At 31.9% G+C, this 18,647-nt stretch overlaps 3 protein-coding genes across 6 annotated transcripts; all 3 read left to right on the top strand.

Moving 5' to 3' along the window:
* On the top strand, positions 1,101-5,696 carry LOC109328374. Of its 4 annotated transcripts, none has more exons than XM_019561812.1 (6): positions 1,101-1,267; positions 1,666-1,731; positions 2,633-2,709; positions 4,288-4,404; positions 4,867-4,967; positions 5,067-5,696. In XM_019561812.1, the coding sequence occupies exons 4-6, from the start codon at positions 4,307-4,309 to the stop codon at positions 5,600-5,602; spliced, it is 735 nt and encodes a 244-aa protein (XP_019417357.1). In that variant the 5' UTR covers positions 1,101-1,267; positions 1,666-1,731; positions 2,633-2,709; positions 4,288-4,306; the 3' UTR covers positions 5,603-5,696. The 4 variants fall into 4 exon arrangements, with proteins under 4 accessions (XP_019417357.1, XP_019417358.1, XP_019417356.1 ...); XM_019561813.1 differs by lacking the exon at positions 1,101-1,267 and adding an exon at positions 1,279-1,572; XM_019561811.1 differs by lacking the exon at positions 1,101-1,267 and having other exon boundaries at positions 1,279-1,731.
* Positions 6,084-7,183, top strand: LOC109328376 (E3 ubiquitin ligase BIG BROTHER-like). Its single transcript, XM_019561815.1, has one exon. The coding sequence runs from the start codon at positions 6,280-6,282 to the stop codon at positions 6,865-6,867; it is 588 nt and encodes a 195-aa protein (XP_019417360.1). The 5' UTR covers positions 6,084-6,279; the 3' UTR covers positions 6,868-7,183.
* LOC109328373 (NAC domain-containing protein 2) lies at positions 14,417-16,165 on the top strand. The gene is made up of 3 exons (XM_019561810.1): positions 14,417-14,696; positions 14,783-15,057; positions 15,325-16,165. Exons 1-3 carry the CDS (start codon positions 14,537-14,539, stop codon positions 15,784-15,786), a joined length of 897 nt encoding a protein of 298 aa, XP_019417355.1. The 5' UTR covers positions 14,417-14,536; the 3' UTR covers positions 15,787-16,165.

Genomic DNA, 18,647 nt, shown 5'->3' with positions numbered 1-18,647 from the left:
AACCTTCCACCATTGTGTAATTTGTGATTCTCCTTATTTTGGCCTCACTGGTTTCTATTTTTTTACCGAAAAAACCATATAAACCCAATGTTCCTCTCCACACAATATATGTTCGATATTAATTGGTTAAGTATTTCTTCTTTCTTACGTTATAACTAACAGTTTTGTAATATATAATATGAATGTTTGCACCAATAAAATAAATTCAACGATACATTACAAATATTTAACACAAAATATTATATTTGACATTTATGACATACAAACTATACATTATAAATGATAGGAAAGCAGGTTGGCAGGCACGACAGTGCCTGTCAACACGCTAGTTATTATAATTCCAATTGTTTTTTTAATTAATATTTTTATATCTAAAAAAGATTTATGTATTTACTTGTATTTAAAACAAGAGAGAAAGATATATGTACTGACATTGTAAAAGTTTTTTATACTCATTGCATCATTATTATATTATAAGATGTATAATCATCATTGACTATCAATTAAAATAAATACAAATGAACAGTAGATGTTGACTGTATATAAATTTTGACATTGTCAATACACAGATATTATAGGTAGAGAAAAATGAATGTTATATTTAACACTTCATACAAAATCTCATTCTCTCTCCACTTTCTCACCAAAGTAAAAGAGAGAAAAATTATGGTGGAAAAATTTATGATGGGTCTACACATTTTTTATTCTCTAGTCTCTTTCTCTCTTACAACAAAAGAGGAGAATTTCTCGATTACTCTTCACTTTCCCTCTCACTCTTTCTCCTGTTCACTTTAATTCTTTCCTACCAAATGAATGTTATAAGTGTAATATCTATGCATTATAATGTGAAAATTTACACATATCTATGCATTAGTTAAGAACTTAAAAGTCAATAAAAATTAAAAATGAATGATAAATGATATAATAATAATATAAAAACTCTTGTATTAAATTATAGATCCATACATTTTTTCTAATAATAATCACCGATCCGGCCCTTGCAATTTTTTTCAATTATTAATTTGGGTATACATGGTCAAAAGGGCACAAAGATGAAAAAGAAATTAAAAATGGAAAATATTATGAGAAGAATGGAGTATGTATAAGTGTATTACCAAAACAAAATAAAAACAACGAATCAAAAGAATATATTCCTTCAAAAGAACTAGCATCTTAGAATTAAAAACATGTTTTGGTTTTTGTTATAGCAGCAAGACGACAACAACAGAAACAGGTTTCTTAAAGAACCAAACACATTCATTCACAGGTTCCCTCATTTTATTTTATTTTTTATTTTTTCGAACCTGTTTTGTATTATTTATTATTCCTCAAAAGTTCAGAAAAGGAAAAGCTGGTTCCAGATCTTGATTTTTACCACCCAATTTTGGTGCTTCAAATGAAAACCCCAAAAACCTTCTTTCAATTTTTTATATTTTAGGGTTTTATTATTTTTTACTTCATTCCCTTGATTTTTGAATTTAATTTTCTCTGCGTTCTTCACTCATGCTGGATCCTTGTTCATAACTCGCGATTCGCCCCTCACCATTCCCGTTCCTAAATTTTACAACTTAGGTTTCGTCATTTTCGATATTGAAATGCTATTGCATTTTATTTTTATTTAACTTTTTTGGGATTTTTTTGATTTTGGATATTTGATTGAATTAGGTAACTAGTTCTTTCAAGTTCAAGGGCACAAAGACGATGCAACTAGCTTATGCCTTTTGATACTAGGTGAGCTTTTTCTACAATGGTCTTTTACATTTTCGATATTTCGACTTTGTTGTGATGGAAGGAAGGGAATGTGCATGATCTTTTTTGTTTTTTTTCATATTTTGATTAACATATTTTTGGTGTGTTTGGGTAAACAATATGATTAAGTGCTTATTCAATAAGCTTTTTTTGAAATAAGCTAATAAGAGCTTATAGGAATGTAGCTGTTCTCCTAAGTATATATATATATATATAATGAGGAGATATATATTTATACTCAATTTAAGTTACATTTATTCTCAAATATTTATTTTCTTAAATCTAACCACCGACCAAATGAGTGAACTTAAAAATTATTTAAGATTTCTCTTTTTCTCTCTCATTATTTGTTACACTCACTCATTTAGTGCGTTGGACCAAGAAAATAAATGATTGAAATTGACTATAATTAATATAACTTAATTTGTGTGTAAACTTATGTCTTCTATATATATATATATACTCCCTATTCCTTTCTTCTCATTTCTCACAAAGGAATACTAGAATGTGTCAGGTGGAGTATGTTGGATTGTTGGGGAATCTGGACAGGTAGCGATAGTGGAAATTTCACCACAAATGAATTATTTGTTAGGTATATATGTATTGTACAAAATGTGTATCTTCGTTTTTCATTTACCCTTATCTTCTATCTTCTAGGAAAACTTAATTTAACTACCTATATGTGGTGTAATTTTCAGTTTCTCATATTGCCCTTTCTACTAACTATACATTTATAACAAAAAAACTATCTTTTAATTTAATATTAATCCTAATTTTCTCTCTTTCTCTCTAACTTCTCTTTGCGGTTACACTTCATATTTACCTAATCTATATCATATTTCAAACTACATTCTCTTTCTACTCTTTTATTGGGCATGAATAGTTGATCAAACACATTTACGGAGGAAAGGAATTTAAAGGATGAAGACAAAGAATGAGTAGGGAACAACTATAACCAAGGTTCATCTTTTATCCTCTAACACATTATGTTATAAGAACAACTGTTTCTTTCTGCTATTGGATTATTGTGTTTTTGTATTTGGTTTTTGGTTTCAACATAGAGAAAATCCATGAAGAGATAGAGAAATAAAAAATCAAATAATAAAAAATAGTGTTAACAACAAAAATTGATTATTTTTGGATATTCCAATTTCCATTTTGCTGCTACACTAAATCATTAACATACATAAGTCCCACAAAAATTATTATAGTGTTTCGTTTATGTTGTATTTGTTTTTATATTCTGATTTTTTTTTGCTTTTCTAGGTTAAATTTATTTCTTATTATTGTCTTCATTCTTTAATATAGTAAGTGTATAAATTATTATATTCATAAGAAGATAAGGTATTTAAATATAGATTATAATCAAACTTTTTCAATTCAAACATTTATACATGCCGTGCCTGTCAAGATGCTAGTCTCTATTTAATCAAGAGGTGGCCTATGCAATTATGGGTTTGTGAACTGGAAAAGTGTGTTAAACTGTGAGGGAAGCTTGGAAGTTAGAACCTTTGACTTAGATTTGAGCAAGTGGATATGGCACAAGTCCCTTGCAAAGATGACCATGAAAATGAGTTTTCCAACGGGGTAATATAACATGACAATTGCATTAGATATGTAATTCAACATATAAGAATTGGTTTATTGGTAAGAATTTCATATTTTCCAAAGTAGTATAGCAAATATTCAAACCTTAAACTTTGAAATTATTTGTAACATGTTTAGCTATGACCATACCTTTGCAATAATTGACTTGTATATTACAAATAATATTTACTAATTTATTATAATTTAATCGATATATAGTTTAATTATTTAACTAGGATAATTATTGATAACCATTGTTTTAATTTTGATTTTAGGTTACAATTTAAATGTCTTCACATGCTTTGAAAAATCCTTTCTTCTCACATGCTTTTCAATAATGGCATATTTTCCTGTTCAATAAAAAATTAACAAATCATTTTCAAAATTGCCAAATGAAAAAAATAAAATAAAAAAATAGTTTCGAAACTTATCGGCTAACACAGTTTAACAAGGTCCCAGTCAAAATATAGATAAAAAACTCAAGATTCTCACTAGTTTCATGTTCCATTTCACTAGGCAGTTGATTTTCTCAATTTTTATTACATAGCAGTTGTAACTGCCACTTAATCATCCTCTTGTATGTAAATGCATAATATGTATTCATGGCTGGATCATGCAACATGAAGAATGGTAGATGAGGGACAATAATGATAATTTTCCTTTAACATTTTCCTTTATTCTGCCACCTTTGTTGGGTTAATTGATCTTGTTCAAGTATTCATCCACACAAAGGTATTTTTTGTATTTTCTTCTTTACTTGTTTAGTGCTTTAGCATCATTGCCCCCCTTTTATTAACCCCGAAGGGTTAGTTCCTTGTTCACGGGGGATATTATAAGAAATAAGAAGATAGCTTATTTTGCCTTGAAATTATAGCCTTATTCTCTTTCTCTTAACTCCCAAAGTCACAGAAATGGTGTTAGTAACATCAGTTAATATGTTCAATCCTACAGCTCCATTGATTTTGAACTTATGGGCAATGTAATCGAATCATTTGCTTCGGGTTTTGGAGAGGCTGTTGGCAAACTATTTAATTCTCCAGTTGAATTTCTTTCTGGAAAGTCTTGCAGGTAAGAGCATGCATAATTATTATTCTTATTGACTCATTACTCTTATTATGATTCTGCATAAGTTTTATTTAAATGGTGATATGTAACCGGCCGACCTAGTGAGACTAGGGCTCGATTGTTGTTGTGATATAACCATAATTACAGCACAATTTCATGACCATAATTTTCTGTTAGTATTTTCTCACAATTATCTACAATTATGAGATACACACAGTGTAACTACAAGCACATTGATATTAGCATACTACCTAGTCTTTTAGATGTTTCTGATGTTGTAGTTGAATAATGCTATTTACACAACCATTAAAGTCTTAACTCAATTGTATACAGCTTCGACCATATATGAGTTTAAAATTATCAATTTTAATGTATCTGTATAGGCATTATTATTTTGCTTATGCATAAATCTACTTTCTTCCCTTTCCAACTTCCTGGTTTATATATATGGTGTTTATGTTTCAGCTCAGTATGTGGACCAACATGGGATCTTGTATGCTATATCGAAAATTTTTGCGTTGCGAATCTCTTCAAACTTGCCTTAGTACTTGTTCTGGTGTACATTGGTGAGTTCAACTCCTATGTAATTTGGTCACAATACATTAGTTATTCCAGTTATATATAGATTGCACTATTTTCTTAATGTATGTTCTGTTTTGTTGCAGTTCTGTTATTCTTGTATCTGTTACATAAATTGGGAATATGTGGATGTTTTGGCCGAACTGTTTGCAAATTGATGTGGTCATGCTTCTCTTGTTGTTTCCACGTATGTGAGTATTCATGCACTTTCTTGTGTGTCAAGTTACAAAGGGTTAAGAGGAAGAGAAGAAGGGTCAGAGTTCAAAAGCTTTACTCTACAACTGATGAAGATTACAGTGATGAAAGCCTTTCATACCATGTTCCAATATCTTCAGAAGAAATAAGCAGATCTTTTTCACGTAGGAGAGGCTACAAAAGCTCACACTTGAGGAAATCTTTGAGGCCTAGAAATTATCATGCTCGAGTTGAAATTAGTAGAAATCTTAGTTATAAAAACAAAAGGAATCATAGTCATAGTAGTGGAGATACTAGTTATACTAGTGATGCCATTAAGTATGGCAATCATAGAAGCACAGTTCATGATATCAAGGTAGCTAGGACATCTAAGTTTGCAAGAAAAGGTGTTAATAATAGGACTAAAGTTCTCCAAAGACGGACATAGTAGAATATTTAAGAGGGTATATAAGAAACACTTTGTATTAATGCATGTTTGTGATTTATTAAGAGGAAAGAGAGAAACATGTATTTTTTATTTCTTTCTTATTATGTTTTCTCTCTCAAGAATTTGACTAATGCATGTAATAATAACTGAGTAAAAATTCATCCTCATGTTTTTCTACCTTACCAATTTCGTCTATCAAAAGTTGAAAAATTCAAAATAGTCTCCAAAATTTTTAAATAGGGATCAAATTTGTTCTTTTTAGCATATAATTGATATGGACTAATTTGATTTATATTTGAAATTTTTTGGAATCATTTTAGATTTTTCAAGTTTTTAGTGATTAAAGGTCGAGAAAAAGATGAAAGAATATTTTATTCATAATTATACATAAAAAATGCTGAGAACTAAGCTTGGTAGCTTCATTTTTGGAATAAAGGAATAATGTTAGAAGATGTTTTGCTATTGCTTTACACAAAGGCTGCCTTACCTCGTAATAGACAAGAATCTGGAATATTGAGAATCCATGATAAAGGCTTTCCATTACTTGAAATGCAAGAATTTCATCTCCAAAGAATTCTCTTAAACTATGGTTATATTCATCCCCTTAAATAGTAAATTGACCACTTTATTCTGTTCTCAATCCACCAATTGTATTGGAGAAACTTTTTTGTCCTTCAATGGATGAGGAGAGAAAGCAAACTTCCCACAAAACACCATACACTGAATTTGAGCAAGTTAACTATGATTTTATTCTAGAAATTAGCTTGCAAGAACAAGAGGGAACATTGACAACTCTAGCAACAATTGAAAGAGGAAGTGAAACTGATGAATATGTAAGTGAGTCCTCTTTTGATGATGCAAATGATGGTTTTTCAGAAAGCCAAGAGTTTGAAGCCTTTCTTGAAGGTGAAGGAAGCAATTATGATGTAATGGAAGAAGATGAGATTGACCCAGATGAATTATCTTATGAGGAGTTACTTGAGTTAGGAGAGTTTGTAGGTAAAGAGAATAAAGGTTTAACAAGAAATGAAATTTCTTCATGCTTATACCCTTATACTTTTCAATCTGCTGCAAGAAAAAGTGGAATAGAAAGGTGTGTGATTTGTCAGGTTGAGTATGAAGAAGGTGAAGCCCTTGTGGCACTTCAATGTGAGCACCCTTACCATACAGATTGCATAATCAAGTGGCTTCAAATTAAGAAGGTTTGTCCAATATGTAGCAATGAAGTTTCAGCTCCTAAGATGGCTTATAACAAGAATTCCTGATTATGCAGTTTGGATTGTAGGGTTGTTGTGTATGTACAAATTTACTGCAATCTGAAACTGATTGAAACTATAGTTGTAAAAATAAAGGAAGCACAGAAGGTTTAGAGCAATTACGAACAATGTGACAGAACTTCAAGTACACAATTGTTGCCAATTACATTGGTTAATAACTTTCATCCTATAATTTCCCTATAGAAATTCATCTATGTGGCACTGGAAATCTTATCAATGATGGGTGTTATCAATATATTTCCAATTGTGAATTCTTTCAGTAAAATCCTCTAAATTCAAATGAAAGTATTCTGTAATTGTTTCTTATCTCATTTTCTTAAGAATAAGATAGGAGCTTGTTTTATGGTGCCATTGGCTGGATAGGAAAGGAGGGATATTAATAAATTTGATAATGTTTCGGTTAGAAATATGGAGAGGTGAGAACAGATTAATAACAAAGTTCTATTGTCAACCATGTCCCAAATTCTTTTTTGCACTAATAACAATAAAACAAAAATAAAAAAATAATAAAAGTTTAAAATTTTTAATTGATATAACATATTTTTATTGGTTAGGGACTAACATGATTTATATTAGATAGACATTATCTAATAACATCATTTAGAGATACAAAAGAAGAATAAGAGAATCTAAATTTTCCCTTCACCTAAATTGGTTGCAGCTGTTAGTGGAAGTGGATTGCATTCCAAGTATACTTTATTACAAAATTAGGAGTTGGAATCTTAGCCTAACCACTTTTGCATGAATAAATCCCTCCTATTACAAACTAGGAGAATGAAAATAAAGGTTATTCCTCCCTTCTCTTTAACCAAATTAAACAAGTAAATTGTATTTTCTCTTCCCTCCCTAAAACAAAGAGACTGTTAAGAATGTTAAATTCAAATAAAATATAAGTTCCTTTTGACACTATAATGACAAATAGATAAGATTTGTTTTAAACTGGAACATTTCAGATCAAACAATTTAAAAGATCCTTAACAGTATGTTGTAAATCCAAATCTCAATACTTTATCAATAAATTCCAAAGTAAGTTAGAAACACATATCTTTCATTTTATATTCTGTGATCTGTATGATTGATGGAACATGAAGAAGGAAGTTTCGTTGCTGTTTCTTTGGAGGCTGTTAGAGTGCAACTTGCAAAAAGGTTATATCACAAACACTGTTAATTATTTAGTGCATGCAAGGTGTTAGTGTGTAGTTAACTTCAAATGTGTAAATATACAACATAATATTGAATAAACTTCAATAAAATAAGGTCTCTCGATCTAACCCTATTGCTTCCACCTATATATGTAGATGCAGAATAAAAAGAATATCAACTGCAAGAGTCGCTGCCTTAGTGGTAAAAGTCATTGTGATAATAAATGTTCTATATTAAAAAATAAATTGAGTGGTGTAAAAGTGTTAAATATTCCACCAATGAAAAAGTTGATTGCTTTTCTACTTTATTGGTATAGCAGAAAAGGCTCTAATCATAACAAAGACAAAAACGGATTAAATGTGTAACTTAAAAAAGATAAGAGGTGAAATTTAACTTGCATGCATAAAAAAATAGAATGCTGAAATCTTTTTTTACCTAAACAAATGTTAGTATATTAATATTTACCGTGAGTGAGACTTGAACTTTTAACTGCTTTCATTCTACATCTTCTCCTTAATCATTAAATCATTTTATAATATTTAACATCTTTCATTTTATTCCTTAAATTCTTTACTTTGATCTTAACCATCTGAACATTTACGGGAGCTCATTTAGTAGACTTACATAACATTAAGTATAAGTACAAAAATTAAAATTGGGCAATGAAACAATATCCCCTCTCACCCGTCCTCATGGAAAAGTTGCTATAGTTAAAAAAAAAACTCTTGATGGATAAGGATAAAGATGTGTATATCCCGAACCAATTAAAATATATCATGTCAATTAAAAAGTTAAATATTCATAAGTATTTTTAATTTTTACTTCATTTTTATTGTTCATGACAAGCTTAAAAACAATTATCCCTTGTCCCACCCTATAGATTATAAAAACCATTTGGCAGAAGTCATTAAATCTTTTTAAGAAAAAAACACTATCATTCTTTGAATTTGCCAAATCAACCACCAAAGTATTATGCATGTGGCTTTCCCAAATTACTTTAAGGTAACTTAATCAGAATATTCTTTACCAACTCAAAAACACTATAAATTATGAAAGCTCACCTAATTGTCATAGACTTTTCTAATAAATCATGCAACCAGTGTTGATGCTATGTGGTATTGAGAGTGTGCAAAATGCATACCCTACAACTTTTTGGGAAAAAATCTATATTATTTATAGAGAAAAAATTTATATATAGAGAGTATAAGAGTTTTATATATTATTATTGCATTATTCGTTATTCATATTTAATCATCATTTACTTTTAAAATAAAAGTAATTCAAATAAATGATAGATTATTTAGTGACTATAAATATTTAGCATTGCATATATATACACTCTTACTTAAAATTCTGCAAGCCCAAAATTTGTTCTTTTGTAAATGACATGACATGCTTCGTAAAAAGTAAATAACCATTATTATATTCAATTATTTTATAATATTATAGATATGCAATTTGATGAACTTCATAATTGAATATCCAAGACAAATACTCGGTTGTTTCTTTGTATGTTTTGTTTGAGTCTAGCTGACTTATTCTTTAGTTTTGATATAACAAAAGTGATTAAATTTGTAAAGTTTTATCCACATGATTTTTTGTTCAATTGATTTTATGATGTTTGATAATCAACTTGAGACGTATATCATTGATTGCATAATACTTTGGAATTTGCTTCTTTGAAATGAATAAATAATCTTAAGATAAGTTGATTGGATGTGGAAGACACATTGTTTCTCATTAATTTATCTTTTATTGAAGTTAACAATACAATTTTAAAAAGAGTTTTTCCAACTATGAAAATTGTAAAAGATAGATTGTGTAATCGAATGGCAGATGCACGAGTGAATAACTATCTAGTGACTTATAATTGATTAGAAGTGTTAAACAACATTGACAACAAAGTAAATATATTTCAAAATTTTCAAAATGTGAAATCACATAGAGATTAGTTATGAAATATATATTTTTTTCTGATTAAATATATTTAAATTTTGTAATTTTGACATCAATATTTTCATTTTTTTTATTGATGATATTTATTATTTTAATTTTAACCTAGGTTGCATACTCTACCTCTAGATCCTAGAATATTGAATGCATTCAATTGCATTGTCAAACAATGTTTTTGGAATTTTGTAGTTATTTTCCACATTCAAATATAGTAATTCATGCAACCTCAAGTTAAAGAATGAGCTCCACACTTCATCAACATGCACAACAAGTTGCATGGTTTGATCATACCTTACATGTCAACATGCAGAACTATTATTTTCTTCAAGTAGTGTTAATTCTAAATCTAATTCATGTGAAGGTGTTTGGTGAACATTGCAACTAATATTATGACGGCTATTATCTTTCTTTCTATATATCCTTTGAAAATTGGTTCTGTTGTTTTGTCAACTTAATAAAAGTGACGGCAAATAAAAGTCCTTATCTTGCAGCCCCTGGCGTGATCCCATCGTAGAAACAAATAAACAGAACGTGTTCAATTCATGCAGACAATATTGACATTTCAATAAACGCAAAATAAGAACGAAGAAAAATAATGTAATAAACAACTTGTTTGAAAGGTCAAAACCAACCCACTATCTAGTCTTTTAAGGCAATTATGGTGGGGTTTTGTATAAGTATATGTTTACTTGATTGAACCCATTTCTTTCGCATTTCAACAGAATAATCTTACTTTGGTTCAACCAAGCTATAGTGAAGCTAATTACTAGATTTACTCTTCTTCACTCAATGAAGTTTGAACATGATGTGGTTTTAAGATGTTCGCCACTAATTGTGAAGTATAGTTGAGCAAGTAAGTCCTACAAAATAGAAAATGAGAATGTCAAATGACTTATGGAGCATTAAAATTGTGTTGCTAATATTGTATTATTTGTTAAAGCGGTTAGACACCGACATAACAGTAAAACAATTCAACTACTCATTTACTAACAAAGAACTATTTTTATTTTATTTATTTTGATAAATCTAAGTTATTAATTTTTAACAAAATCGGCCAATATGGTACAAACCAACTTTCAAAGGTTTTATGCACCACTAGTATATCATACGAATTAAACTAGACCTCAAATACTAAAATGTGAGAAGAAAATAATATTTTAAAAAAATTAAATAAAAAATAAATACAAATCTGAACTAATAAAAAATTGGTATCACATCACTGAGGCCCAGTGCTGAATTCTGTAGTCTGAGAGAGGATCGCATGCCCATTGAGCTGACAAATATTTCCCATATTCATAACACTCAAAAGCACCCAATAGGTCAATACTTAATTATCCAATTCATTTTTGGTTATTAAAGTTGGATTTATTAAATTTGTATCCCATCATTAATGTTTTATGCCTCAAATGGATTAATTTTCAATCGAGATATACAGGAAAAAGAATTGAATAATCCTTCTTCAAGATTGGGTGGCTGTCATGAAAGGGTATGTTCAATTGCGTTGAATTCCTGTGAGAATCAAATAAGCTGGGAGTTATGGGTGATGAGAAACTTATTCCTTGGATTACATGTTTAATAGAATTCATTGAATCTCATACGCTAATTAGGCACATCTTGTGTTAAATTAAAAATTTCATTCGAGAGCAACCGCATGAGTTATGTCAAATAACACATAATGGTCTATTTGTGCATGTATTAGATAATACATAATATTTTATAATCATTATATAAATATAATAATTAAGAAAAATGTATAGCAAAAATTTAGAATGATAAAGATTGATCAAGTTCATATAAATTATTCTAAAGTCGTTTATAATATTGTCAAAAGTTACTATAAATGATAAGATTAACAAACAAATAACAACTACTAAATTTAAATAGAATGAAAATATCTAAATCATAAATAATATAACATTTTATCAATCAAAATATTATTTAACATATATTAAATTTATTATCATTCAAGCAAATAAATTGCACAACTTGAGATAACAAATTAAACTTAGCTTAAAAAAATAGTCCTAAAGCTTAGTTCGAAACTCAATGCAAATCCACTATTATTAAAAATAATTAAGCTGAACCAAACTTAATATCTTTTTTTGTACCATTGATATTTCTTTACCTTGTTGGGTAAAGAATAAATCTATTTTAAAATTCGTGACTGTCATTCTAACAAGTATTGCTTTCAGAGATTAAATGCTCGACATTAAGAATCCAATAAATCTTACATCATTAGACCAATACATTGTTAAGACTTAACCTACTTATTTAAAAAGCACATAAAAATATACGAAATGCCATTAAATTTTACATCAGGGTTAATATTCACCAACAAAAGGATAGTAACATAATAGTTTCTAATATTATACCATAAGTTAAAATTGAGTGGAATAGGATCATAGAGGGTGGACCCTATCATAGCAAGAGGAGCCAAGCCCTGAACCATGAAAAGGCATTAAAAGAAGGCTGTAGGCTGTAGCTATGGCCTAGCAAACAGCCAAATCAATAACACCGATCACCGAAAGTGAAGCGGCAGGAGATAGATCAACCACGTAAGATCCGTACGCCTTACACACTTATCTCTTTCCTTTTTAAAATTCCAATTACTAGTTTTTGTTGCGTTTGACAAAAAATAGTTACCCAAAAACAAAAATGAAAGTTATAAACTTAAAATGGCACCAATAAATGTCAAAAAATAATAATATAAATAATAAAAGTGTTATTATACATTATCAATGCAAAAATTTATACACGTAAATTATACCACCAACTATTAATCTATTTACATTTTATAAAGATAAAAAGTATATATACCAACAATGTTTTACGTTTTTCCTATATCATTCATCATTTGTATATAATTATTTAAAGGGTATTTTAATTGTTTGTAGTTCATGATTGATATTGGATAAAGAAAATCTTGGTTTTCGTTTCTCGTGTGATGGACCTGAAAGAGGGGGGACATGCCAAGTATCCGCATGAGATCATGTCTTCTTAGGGCTATTCTGGATGTATAACACAATTTCGGTAGTAATATTCCATTTCAGTTGAAAAATGCAATCAAATATTTAGTATAGTATAAGCAATCAACGGGTAGTAACTCATATCACAGGAGGAAATTTTGTACATAATTTTATTATCATTAATGGGCGGCTCCGCGATTTCTTATGTCATTATTAAATAAATGTAATAATACAATAGAAATGAATGATGAATAAAATTGTATAAAATACACACATGTGCAAATATTATTTGTCTCAAAAGTGTAATACTTATAGTGTAGCAATGGATAGTGAATGATGTAGTTTCAAACTTTTACACTGTATCCTTTTCTCTTTTCTAACATAATAGTGACTTCCTGGAAGCTGCCTGGTAACTTCATAGCATTTGTCTCTCTTTCCACACACGTGTTGTAACTTCAAAGTTCAAACTATTATCCTATACGTTGAATTGGGTCTAATTTACCTACTTCTCCACTAGCATTCAATGCTCCATAGGATAGAAAATTAATAACTGTATAATATAAGCTTCTCAGTACTAATTCGGTTTCACATTAATGTATTTTGTCATATATAGCTTTTAGAAGAAACGTTGCAAGCTGTTACGATGATATATGTAGACAATTTAGTGCATATTAAGTTGCTTTTGTATGATTCTTTATGCAGACAATTTAGTGCCAAATTTATATAGAGAAGCTAAATATGAAAATGATTCATAGTATATGAGTATTTATCTGCTTCTAAATGCTTTTCATTAATTGTGATAATCATACAAACATGTATTATTCGTAAAAAAAATTAGAATGAGGTAAAAACTAAAACGGCAAAGAAAAACAAAAATAGAAAGTGCGAGAAGGCCCAAGAAATCACGCGGTTTGGTGGGACACACATGATGTGGTTGAAGAACATACATAAACCAAAAATCACGCGAGATGAGATGGAATAGATATATGCTGTCCAAATCTTATTTCGTACCATATTTGAAGCAAAAATAATAATAACAATAAAAATAAATATAACATTTTTCCATTTGTACGAGATAATCAATAATATATCATATCTCTATCCGAAAAAATGATCCAATGATAGTGGACCATTACACGTCACGTGTCTTCCCTACCACCGTTGAAATGAAAATCAAATAAAAGCGCAGAGGACAGTGGTGGGACCCAACCGAGTGAAGGGTTTTCATCCCAGTCCAAAACGAGTGACGTAAGCAATGACAGAATCATCTCGTGTGGGCTCTGGACACGCACGCACCAAACTTCCAAACTTGACACGTGTCCATCTGTGTCATCACTCATCACCCCTTTCACGCTCATCACCACCCACCCAAAAGAAAAATAGGAAAAACGTTATCACCCACGTGTATTCTAGAAACTAATGGCTACTAATGACACGTGGCAATCTTGATTGCTATAAATACCACTCCCTCCCTTATGGTTTAAGTTTCAAGCGCCGCCGTAGTTCTTCATTGTCAAGAGAAGCTTATAGCAAAAGAAAAAGCTACTAGGGCAAAAAAAGAAGAAGAGATATTCAAATTCTGAACTAATTGTGCAATGGCATCAGAGCTTCAATTACCACCTGGGTTCAGATTCCATCCAACTGATGAGGAACTTGTGATGCACTATCTATGCCGCAAATGTGCATCACAACCCATTGCTGTTCCTATCATCGCTGAAATTGATCTCTATAAGTATGATCCTTGGGAACTTCCAGGTAAATGTTTTCCCAATTCATGGTTTTATTATCAATTAGTTATTATTTCATTCTGATTTGATTTTTTTGTATAAATTGTTTTGCAGGTCTTGCATCTTACGGAGAGAAGGAGTGGTATTTCTTCTCACCAAGGGACAGGAAATATCCAAACGGTTCACGGCCGAACCGGGCCGCTGGATCGGGTTACTGGAAGGCGACCGGGGCGGATAAGCCGATTGGTCATCCGAAACCGGTTGGGATTAAAAAAGCGTTGGTGTTTTATGCTGGTAAAGCTCCCAAAGGTGACAAGACTAATTGGATTATGCATGAGTATCGTCTTGCTGATGTAGATCGCTCTGCTCGCAAAAAGAACAGTTTAAGGGTATATACCATACTTTATATCTTTTGCTCTTGAACTTTTCCGTATACAAAATATATTTACATGATATTTCCTGAAATTACTAGTTTGCCCCTTATGTTTTGGTGCCACATGAAGCTGTGAAGGTCCACATATAATTGGATTATGTTTAAAAAAATTCTTTTATAAATTAACAAATTTATTGTAACCTCACATTATAGTATTTGACTCTCAGATAATTCCTGCTCTTAATTGTTCACAGACTGATCCAACTATTCTTTGATTTTGCAGCTGGATGATTGGGTTCTTTGCCGTATTTACAACAAAAAGGGCACAATTGAAAAACAACCAAACACCTTTGTTGATATTCACAAAACCGAATTATCTGAGATCATAGATACTAAGCCTGATATTCAGCCACGTGTCAATGCTCTCCCACCACCTCCACCGCCACAATCAGCGGCGGCGGCGATGACGGACTATATGTACTTCGACAATTCCGATTCGATTCCGAAGCTGCATACTGATTCAAGCTGCTCGGAGCACGTGGTGTCGCCGGAGTTTGCAAGCGAGGTTCAGAGTGAACCCAAGTGGAACGAGTGGGAGAAGAACCTTGATTTTTCTTATAATTACGTGAATGCCACTGCCGCTGTCAATAACACAGGCTTCGAGGCCCAGCAACAGCAGTTCCAGAGCAATAATCAGATGTCGCCGCTGCAAGATATATTCATGTATCTGCAAAAACCCTTTTGAGAAAACTGAATGAACAATGCAAACATGTTTTGAGTTGGCTGCATCGCACGGTAACACGAGACTTGAGGTCCATGACTGTGCCTGTGCAAACGCGTAGATGATTAATTTAAAATCTAGAAAGAAACGTTCTAGAAACTTAGAAATGCAGCTGTTGGATACAGCTTTATGAACAGCTGATCTAACGGTGCATGTTGGACTAGTCTCTACCGCACTTATTATGTAGAATGTAGATATAGATAAGAATATTATGAGGTATATTTGCTATATGATGGAAAAGGTCAAGTTGGACCGTCTAATTAATATTTGTTGTGTCGGTAGTTTATGTTTCATATTATCAAAAGATAGATCTATGTAAAAACACAGATGGGTTATCCTTTTATTTTTCTTTGTTTTATAGGATCATGACATGGGGAAGGAGAAGTGTTATTAATTAAACATGAATAAAAAAAATATAAATCAACAAAAAAAATAATCTTAATTGACTCGGGAGAATGAGAGACAGGTGGTCTCTAATTCTCTGTCCGTGACATAGTAGCTGACTAGCTGCCATGTTTACTTTCACGTAACTGATGTTTGAAATTTAAGTCATTATATATTTATCTATCAATTTTAGATTTGTTGAAATCATCATTTTCAAACTTAACAAAATGTAAATCCTTCTTCTGCTCACTTCAAATCAAAGATGTTGTTAGATTTTCATAATAAATGGATAGAAAGCAATAGTATCATTAGTAAATAAGCAAATATGCATTGAGGTTAGTTCACGTTAGAGCATTCATGTTTAACAGGTAGTGAGCATAGAACTGCGTTGGGTTGGATGAGTATTCGTACATAAATTACCTGAATCAGACAAGTGTGACCCGGTTGGGTTGGGCTGGGTTGGGTTCACATAAGATGTCTTGGATGAGGGCTCCAAACTAAAGCTAATTCATTGATAATTTGTGTTTTTTGGATGATTTTGTTGGACTGTGATAAGAACTTAATTAAACAGTGAAGAAAATTGAAGAATGCTAAAGAACTAAGATAAGAAATTCGGGAAATTCATCATATAATTCGTTGTAGTAGCTGCTACTGTTGCTAAATAGTAAAGTAGTGGCATTAGGTTTAACAATTGGGCTTCTGGGTCACAGGTCCAAAGTCTAAGCCGCCTTAATTCTCATAAGAAATTAACAACTTAATTAATAATTTCTAAATAAAATCCTGCATCCATTTGGGCTGTTGCTTCACCCTAATGCCTACTCCTGCATTTGGGCTTCCATCAATGCCTACTCCTGCAAGTTATAAAATCCATGGACAAGTCCTCCCATACCTTCTCTGATATTTTTAATGACTGAAGTAAACTTTGACTCCTTTGTGGACTGTATTTGATGTATTGACATGTGACACATTGGCAGATAAACAGTTTGAGGTCCTTAGCCATGACAGGCCAGTGGCACGATGCTATGAGACGAGCTGAGGACGGTTTCCAACCCGAACGACCAACAATGGCAGAGTCATGGAATTCCTTGATCAAGGTGCTTCTCAAGTCCTCAATGTCAGGTATGTAAATCTGATTGCGAAAGAACAATAGACCTTGTGAGTAATGGAAAGTGTTTTCACCCACATCATTGGACTGACAGTTTTCTAATAATTGTTTTCCAGCGGGAGTTGCATAAAATGTTCTCAACCTGTGTAGTATATGTGGAATGGGGGATGACAAGGCCGAGAAGATAGCTTGTTCTTCACTATGGCATCTGCTCAAAGCATCGACCACGCGATTAGAGGTACCACTCCTGTATTTAACCTTATAATCAAACCCAATGAGTTATGTAGCCCATTTTTGTTGTTCTGGTGTATGAAAGCCTTGTGTTACCAAATGCTTTAAACTCTGCTGATCTGTGTATATAATGAAATGCCTTCCGATGAGATATTGACACCATTTCTTTACAGATTATGTCATGGCGAACATCTCCCTGACATAGGTAGAAGCATTCTGCATGCGAAGAGACATTTTCTTGTTGAAGTGGGCCAATGGTTGACCATATTGGATAAGACCGCTCCAATCGCTACCGCTGACCGGAAATGTGCACCCCAGTTTTTACCATGACCGGAAATTTCGGTGTTGTTGAAATGGGCAGATGTAATTGTTATGCTAGAAGGGGTTGAATGACATTGTGAGAACTACCAGTGTCCACTAGTACTGTCACCATGTGTCCCGCAATACTGCCTTAGAATCTCAAGGTTCGTGGTGAATGGGGTCCTTCTAAGGCTTGTTCAGATAGTTGAAAATGAATAAGTTCCTCGGTCATATTTGGAACCTCCTCCTCAACGGAAGTAAATTTTTCCAGGGGAATATCACCCTCAGAACCCAAGTCTCCGGTCAAAAAAGTAAATGGGGTCCTTCTAAGGCTTGTAGCAAAGACCTTGAGCTCGTCGCTCTTGCATTTGAGCGGTTGTGAGACGTCGAATGGGAATGGTAGGCTGGGCATTTTGGAAAGTGGTGTTTGGATTAGGTCGGTTTTGGATACGGTTAGGTATGAGTGGGTGTTGTATGTATGTATTAGGAGGGTTTCTTTGGTAAACTGGCTTTGAGTCCTTGAGTTTGGATTCCACAACTTTCGCTAGACCAAGTGCTTCAGCAATATGACGAGGCCTTAAAATTGCTAGTTCACGGCGTATTTCAGGAATTAGGCAGGAAATAAAACAATTAAGTATTACCTCTAGTGACAGACCCCATATTCTATTACATAGCTTTTCGAACTTTTGCTGATAATCTGCCACTGTGGTGGTTTGGCGGAGCTTAAACAGCTCTCCTTGGTGATTCTCGTAGCATGAAGGACCAAAACAGATCTCTACGAACCGTGTGAAACTATCCCACTCAG

Source organism: Lupinus angustifolius, chromosome LG15 (assembly GCF_001865875.1).
Source record: "Lupinus angustifolius cultivar Tanjil chromosome LG15, LupAngTanjil_v1.0, whole genome shotgun sequence".
Taxonomy (NCBI): domain Eukaryota; kingdom Viridiplantae; phylum Streptophyta; class Magnoliopsida; order Fabales; family Fabaceae; genus Lupinus; species Lupinus angustifolius.
The sequence above is the reverse complement of the archived record's forward strand: the minus strand, read 5'-3'. Positions and strand labels throughout refer to the sequence as shown.

Coding starts and splice junctions, on each gene's coding strand:
- LOC109328374 (XM_019561812.1), top strand. CDS start 4,307: ATGGGCAATGTAATCGAATCATTTGCTTCGGGTTTTGGAGAGGCTGTT. Junction 4,405..4,866: donor CTTTCTGGAAAGTCTTGCAG/GTAAGAGCATGC, acceptor TTTATGTTTCAG/CTCAGTATGTGGACCAACAT. Junction 4,968..5,066: donor ACTTGTTCTGGTGTACATTG/GTGAGTTCAACT, acceptor GTTTTGTTGCAG/TTCTGTTATTCTTGTATCTG.
- LOC109328376 (XM_019561815.1), top strand. CDS start 6,280: ATGGATGAGGAGAGAAAGCAAACTTCCCACAAAACACCATACACTGAA.
- LOC109328373 (XM_019561810.1), top strand. CDS start 14,537: ATGGCATCAGAGCTTCAATTACCACCTGGGTTCAGATTCCATCCAACT. Junction 14,697..14,782: donor TGATCCTTGGGAACTTCCAG/GTAAATGTTTTC, acceptor ATTGTTTTGCAG/GTCTTGCATCTTACGGAGAG. Junction 15,058..15,324: donor GCAAAAAGAACAGTTTAAGG/GTATATACCATA, acceptor TTGATTTTGCAG/CTGGATGATTGGGTTCTTTG.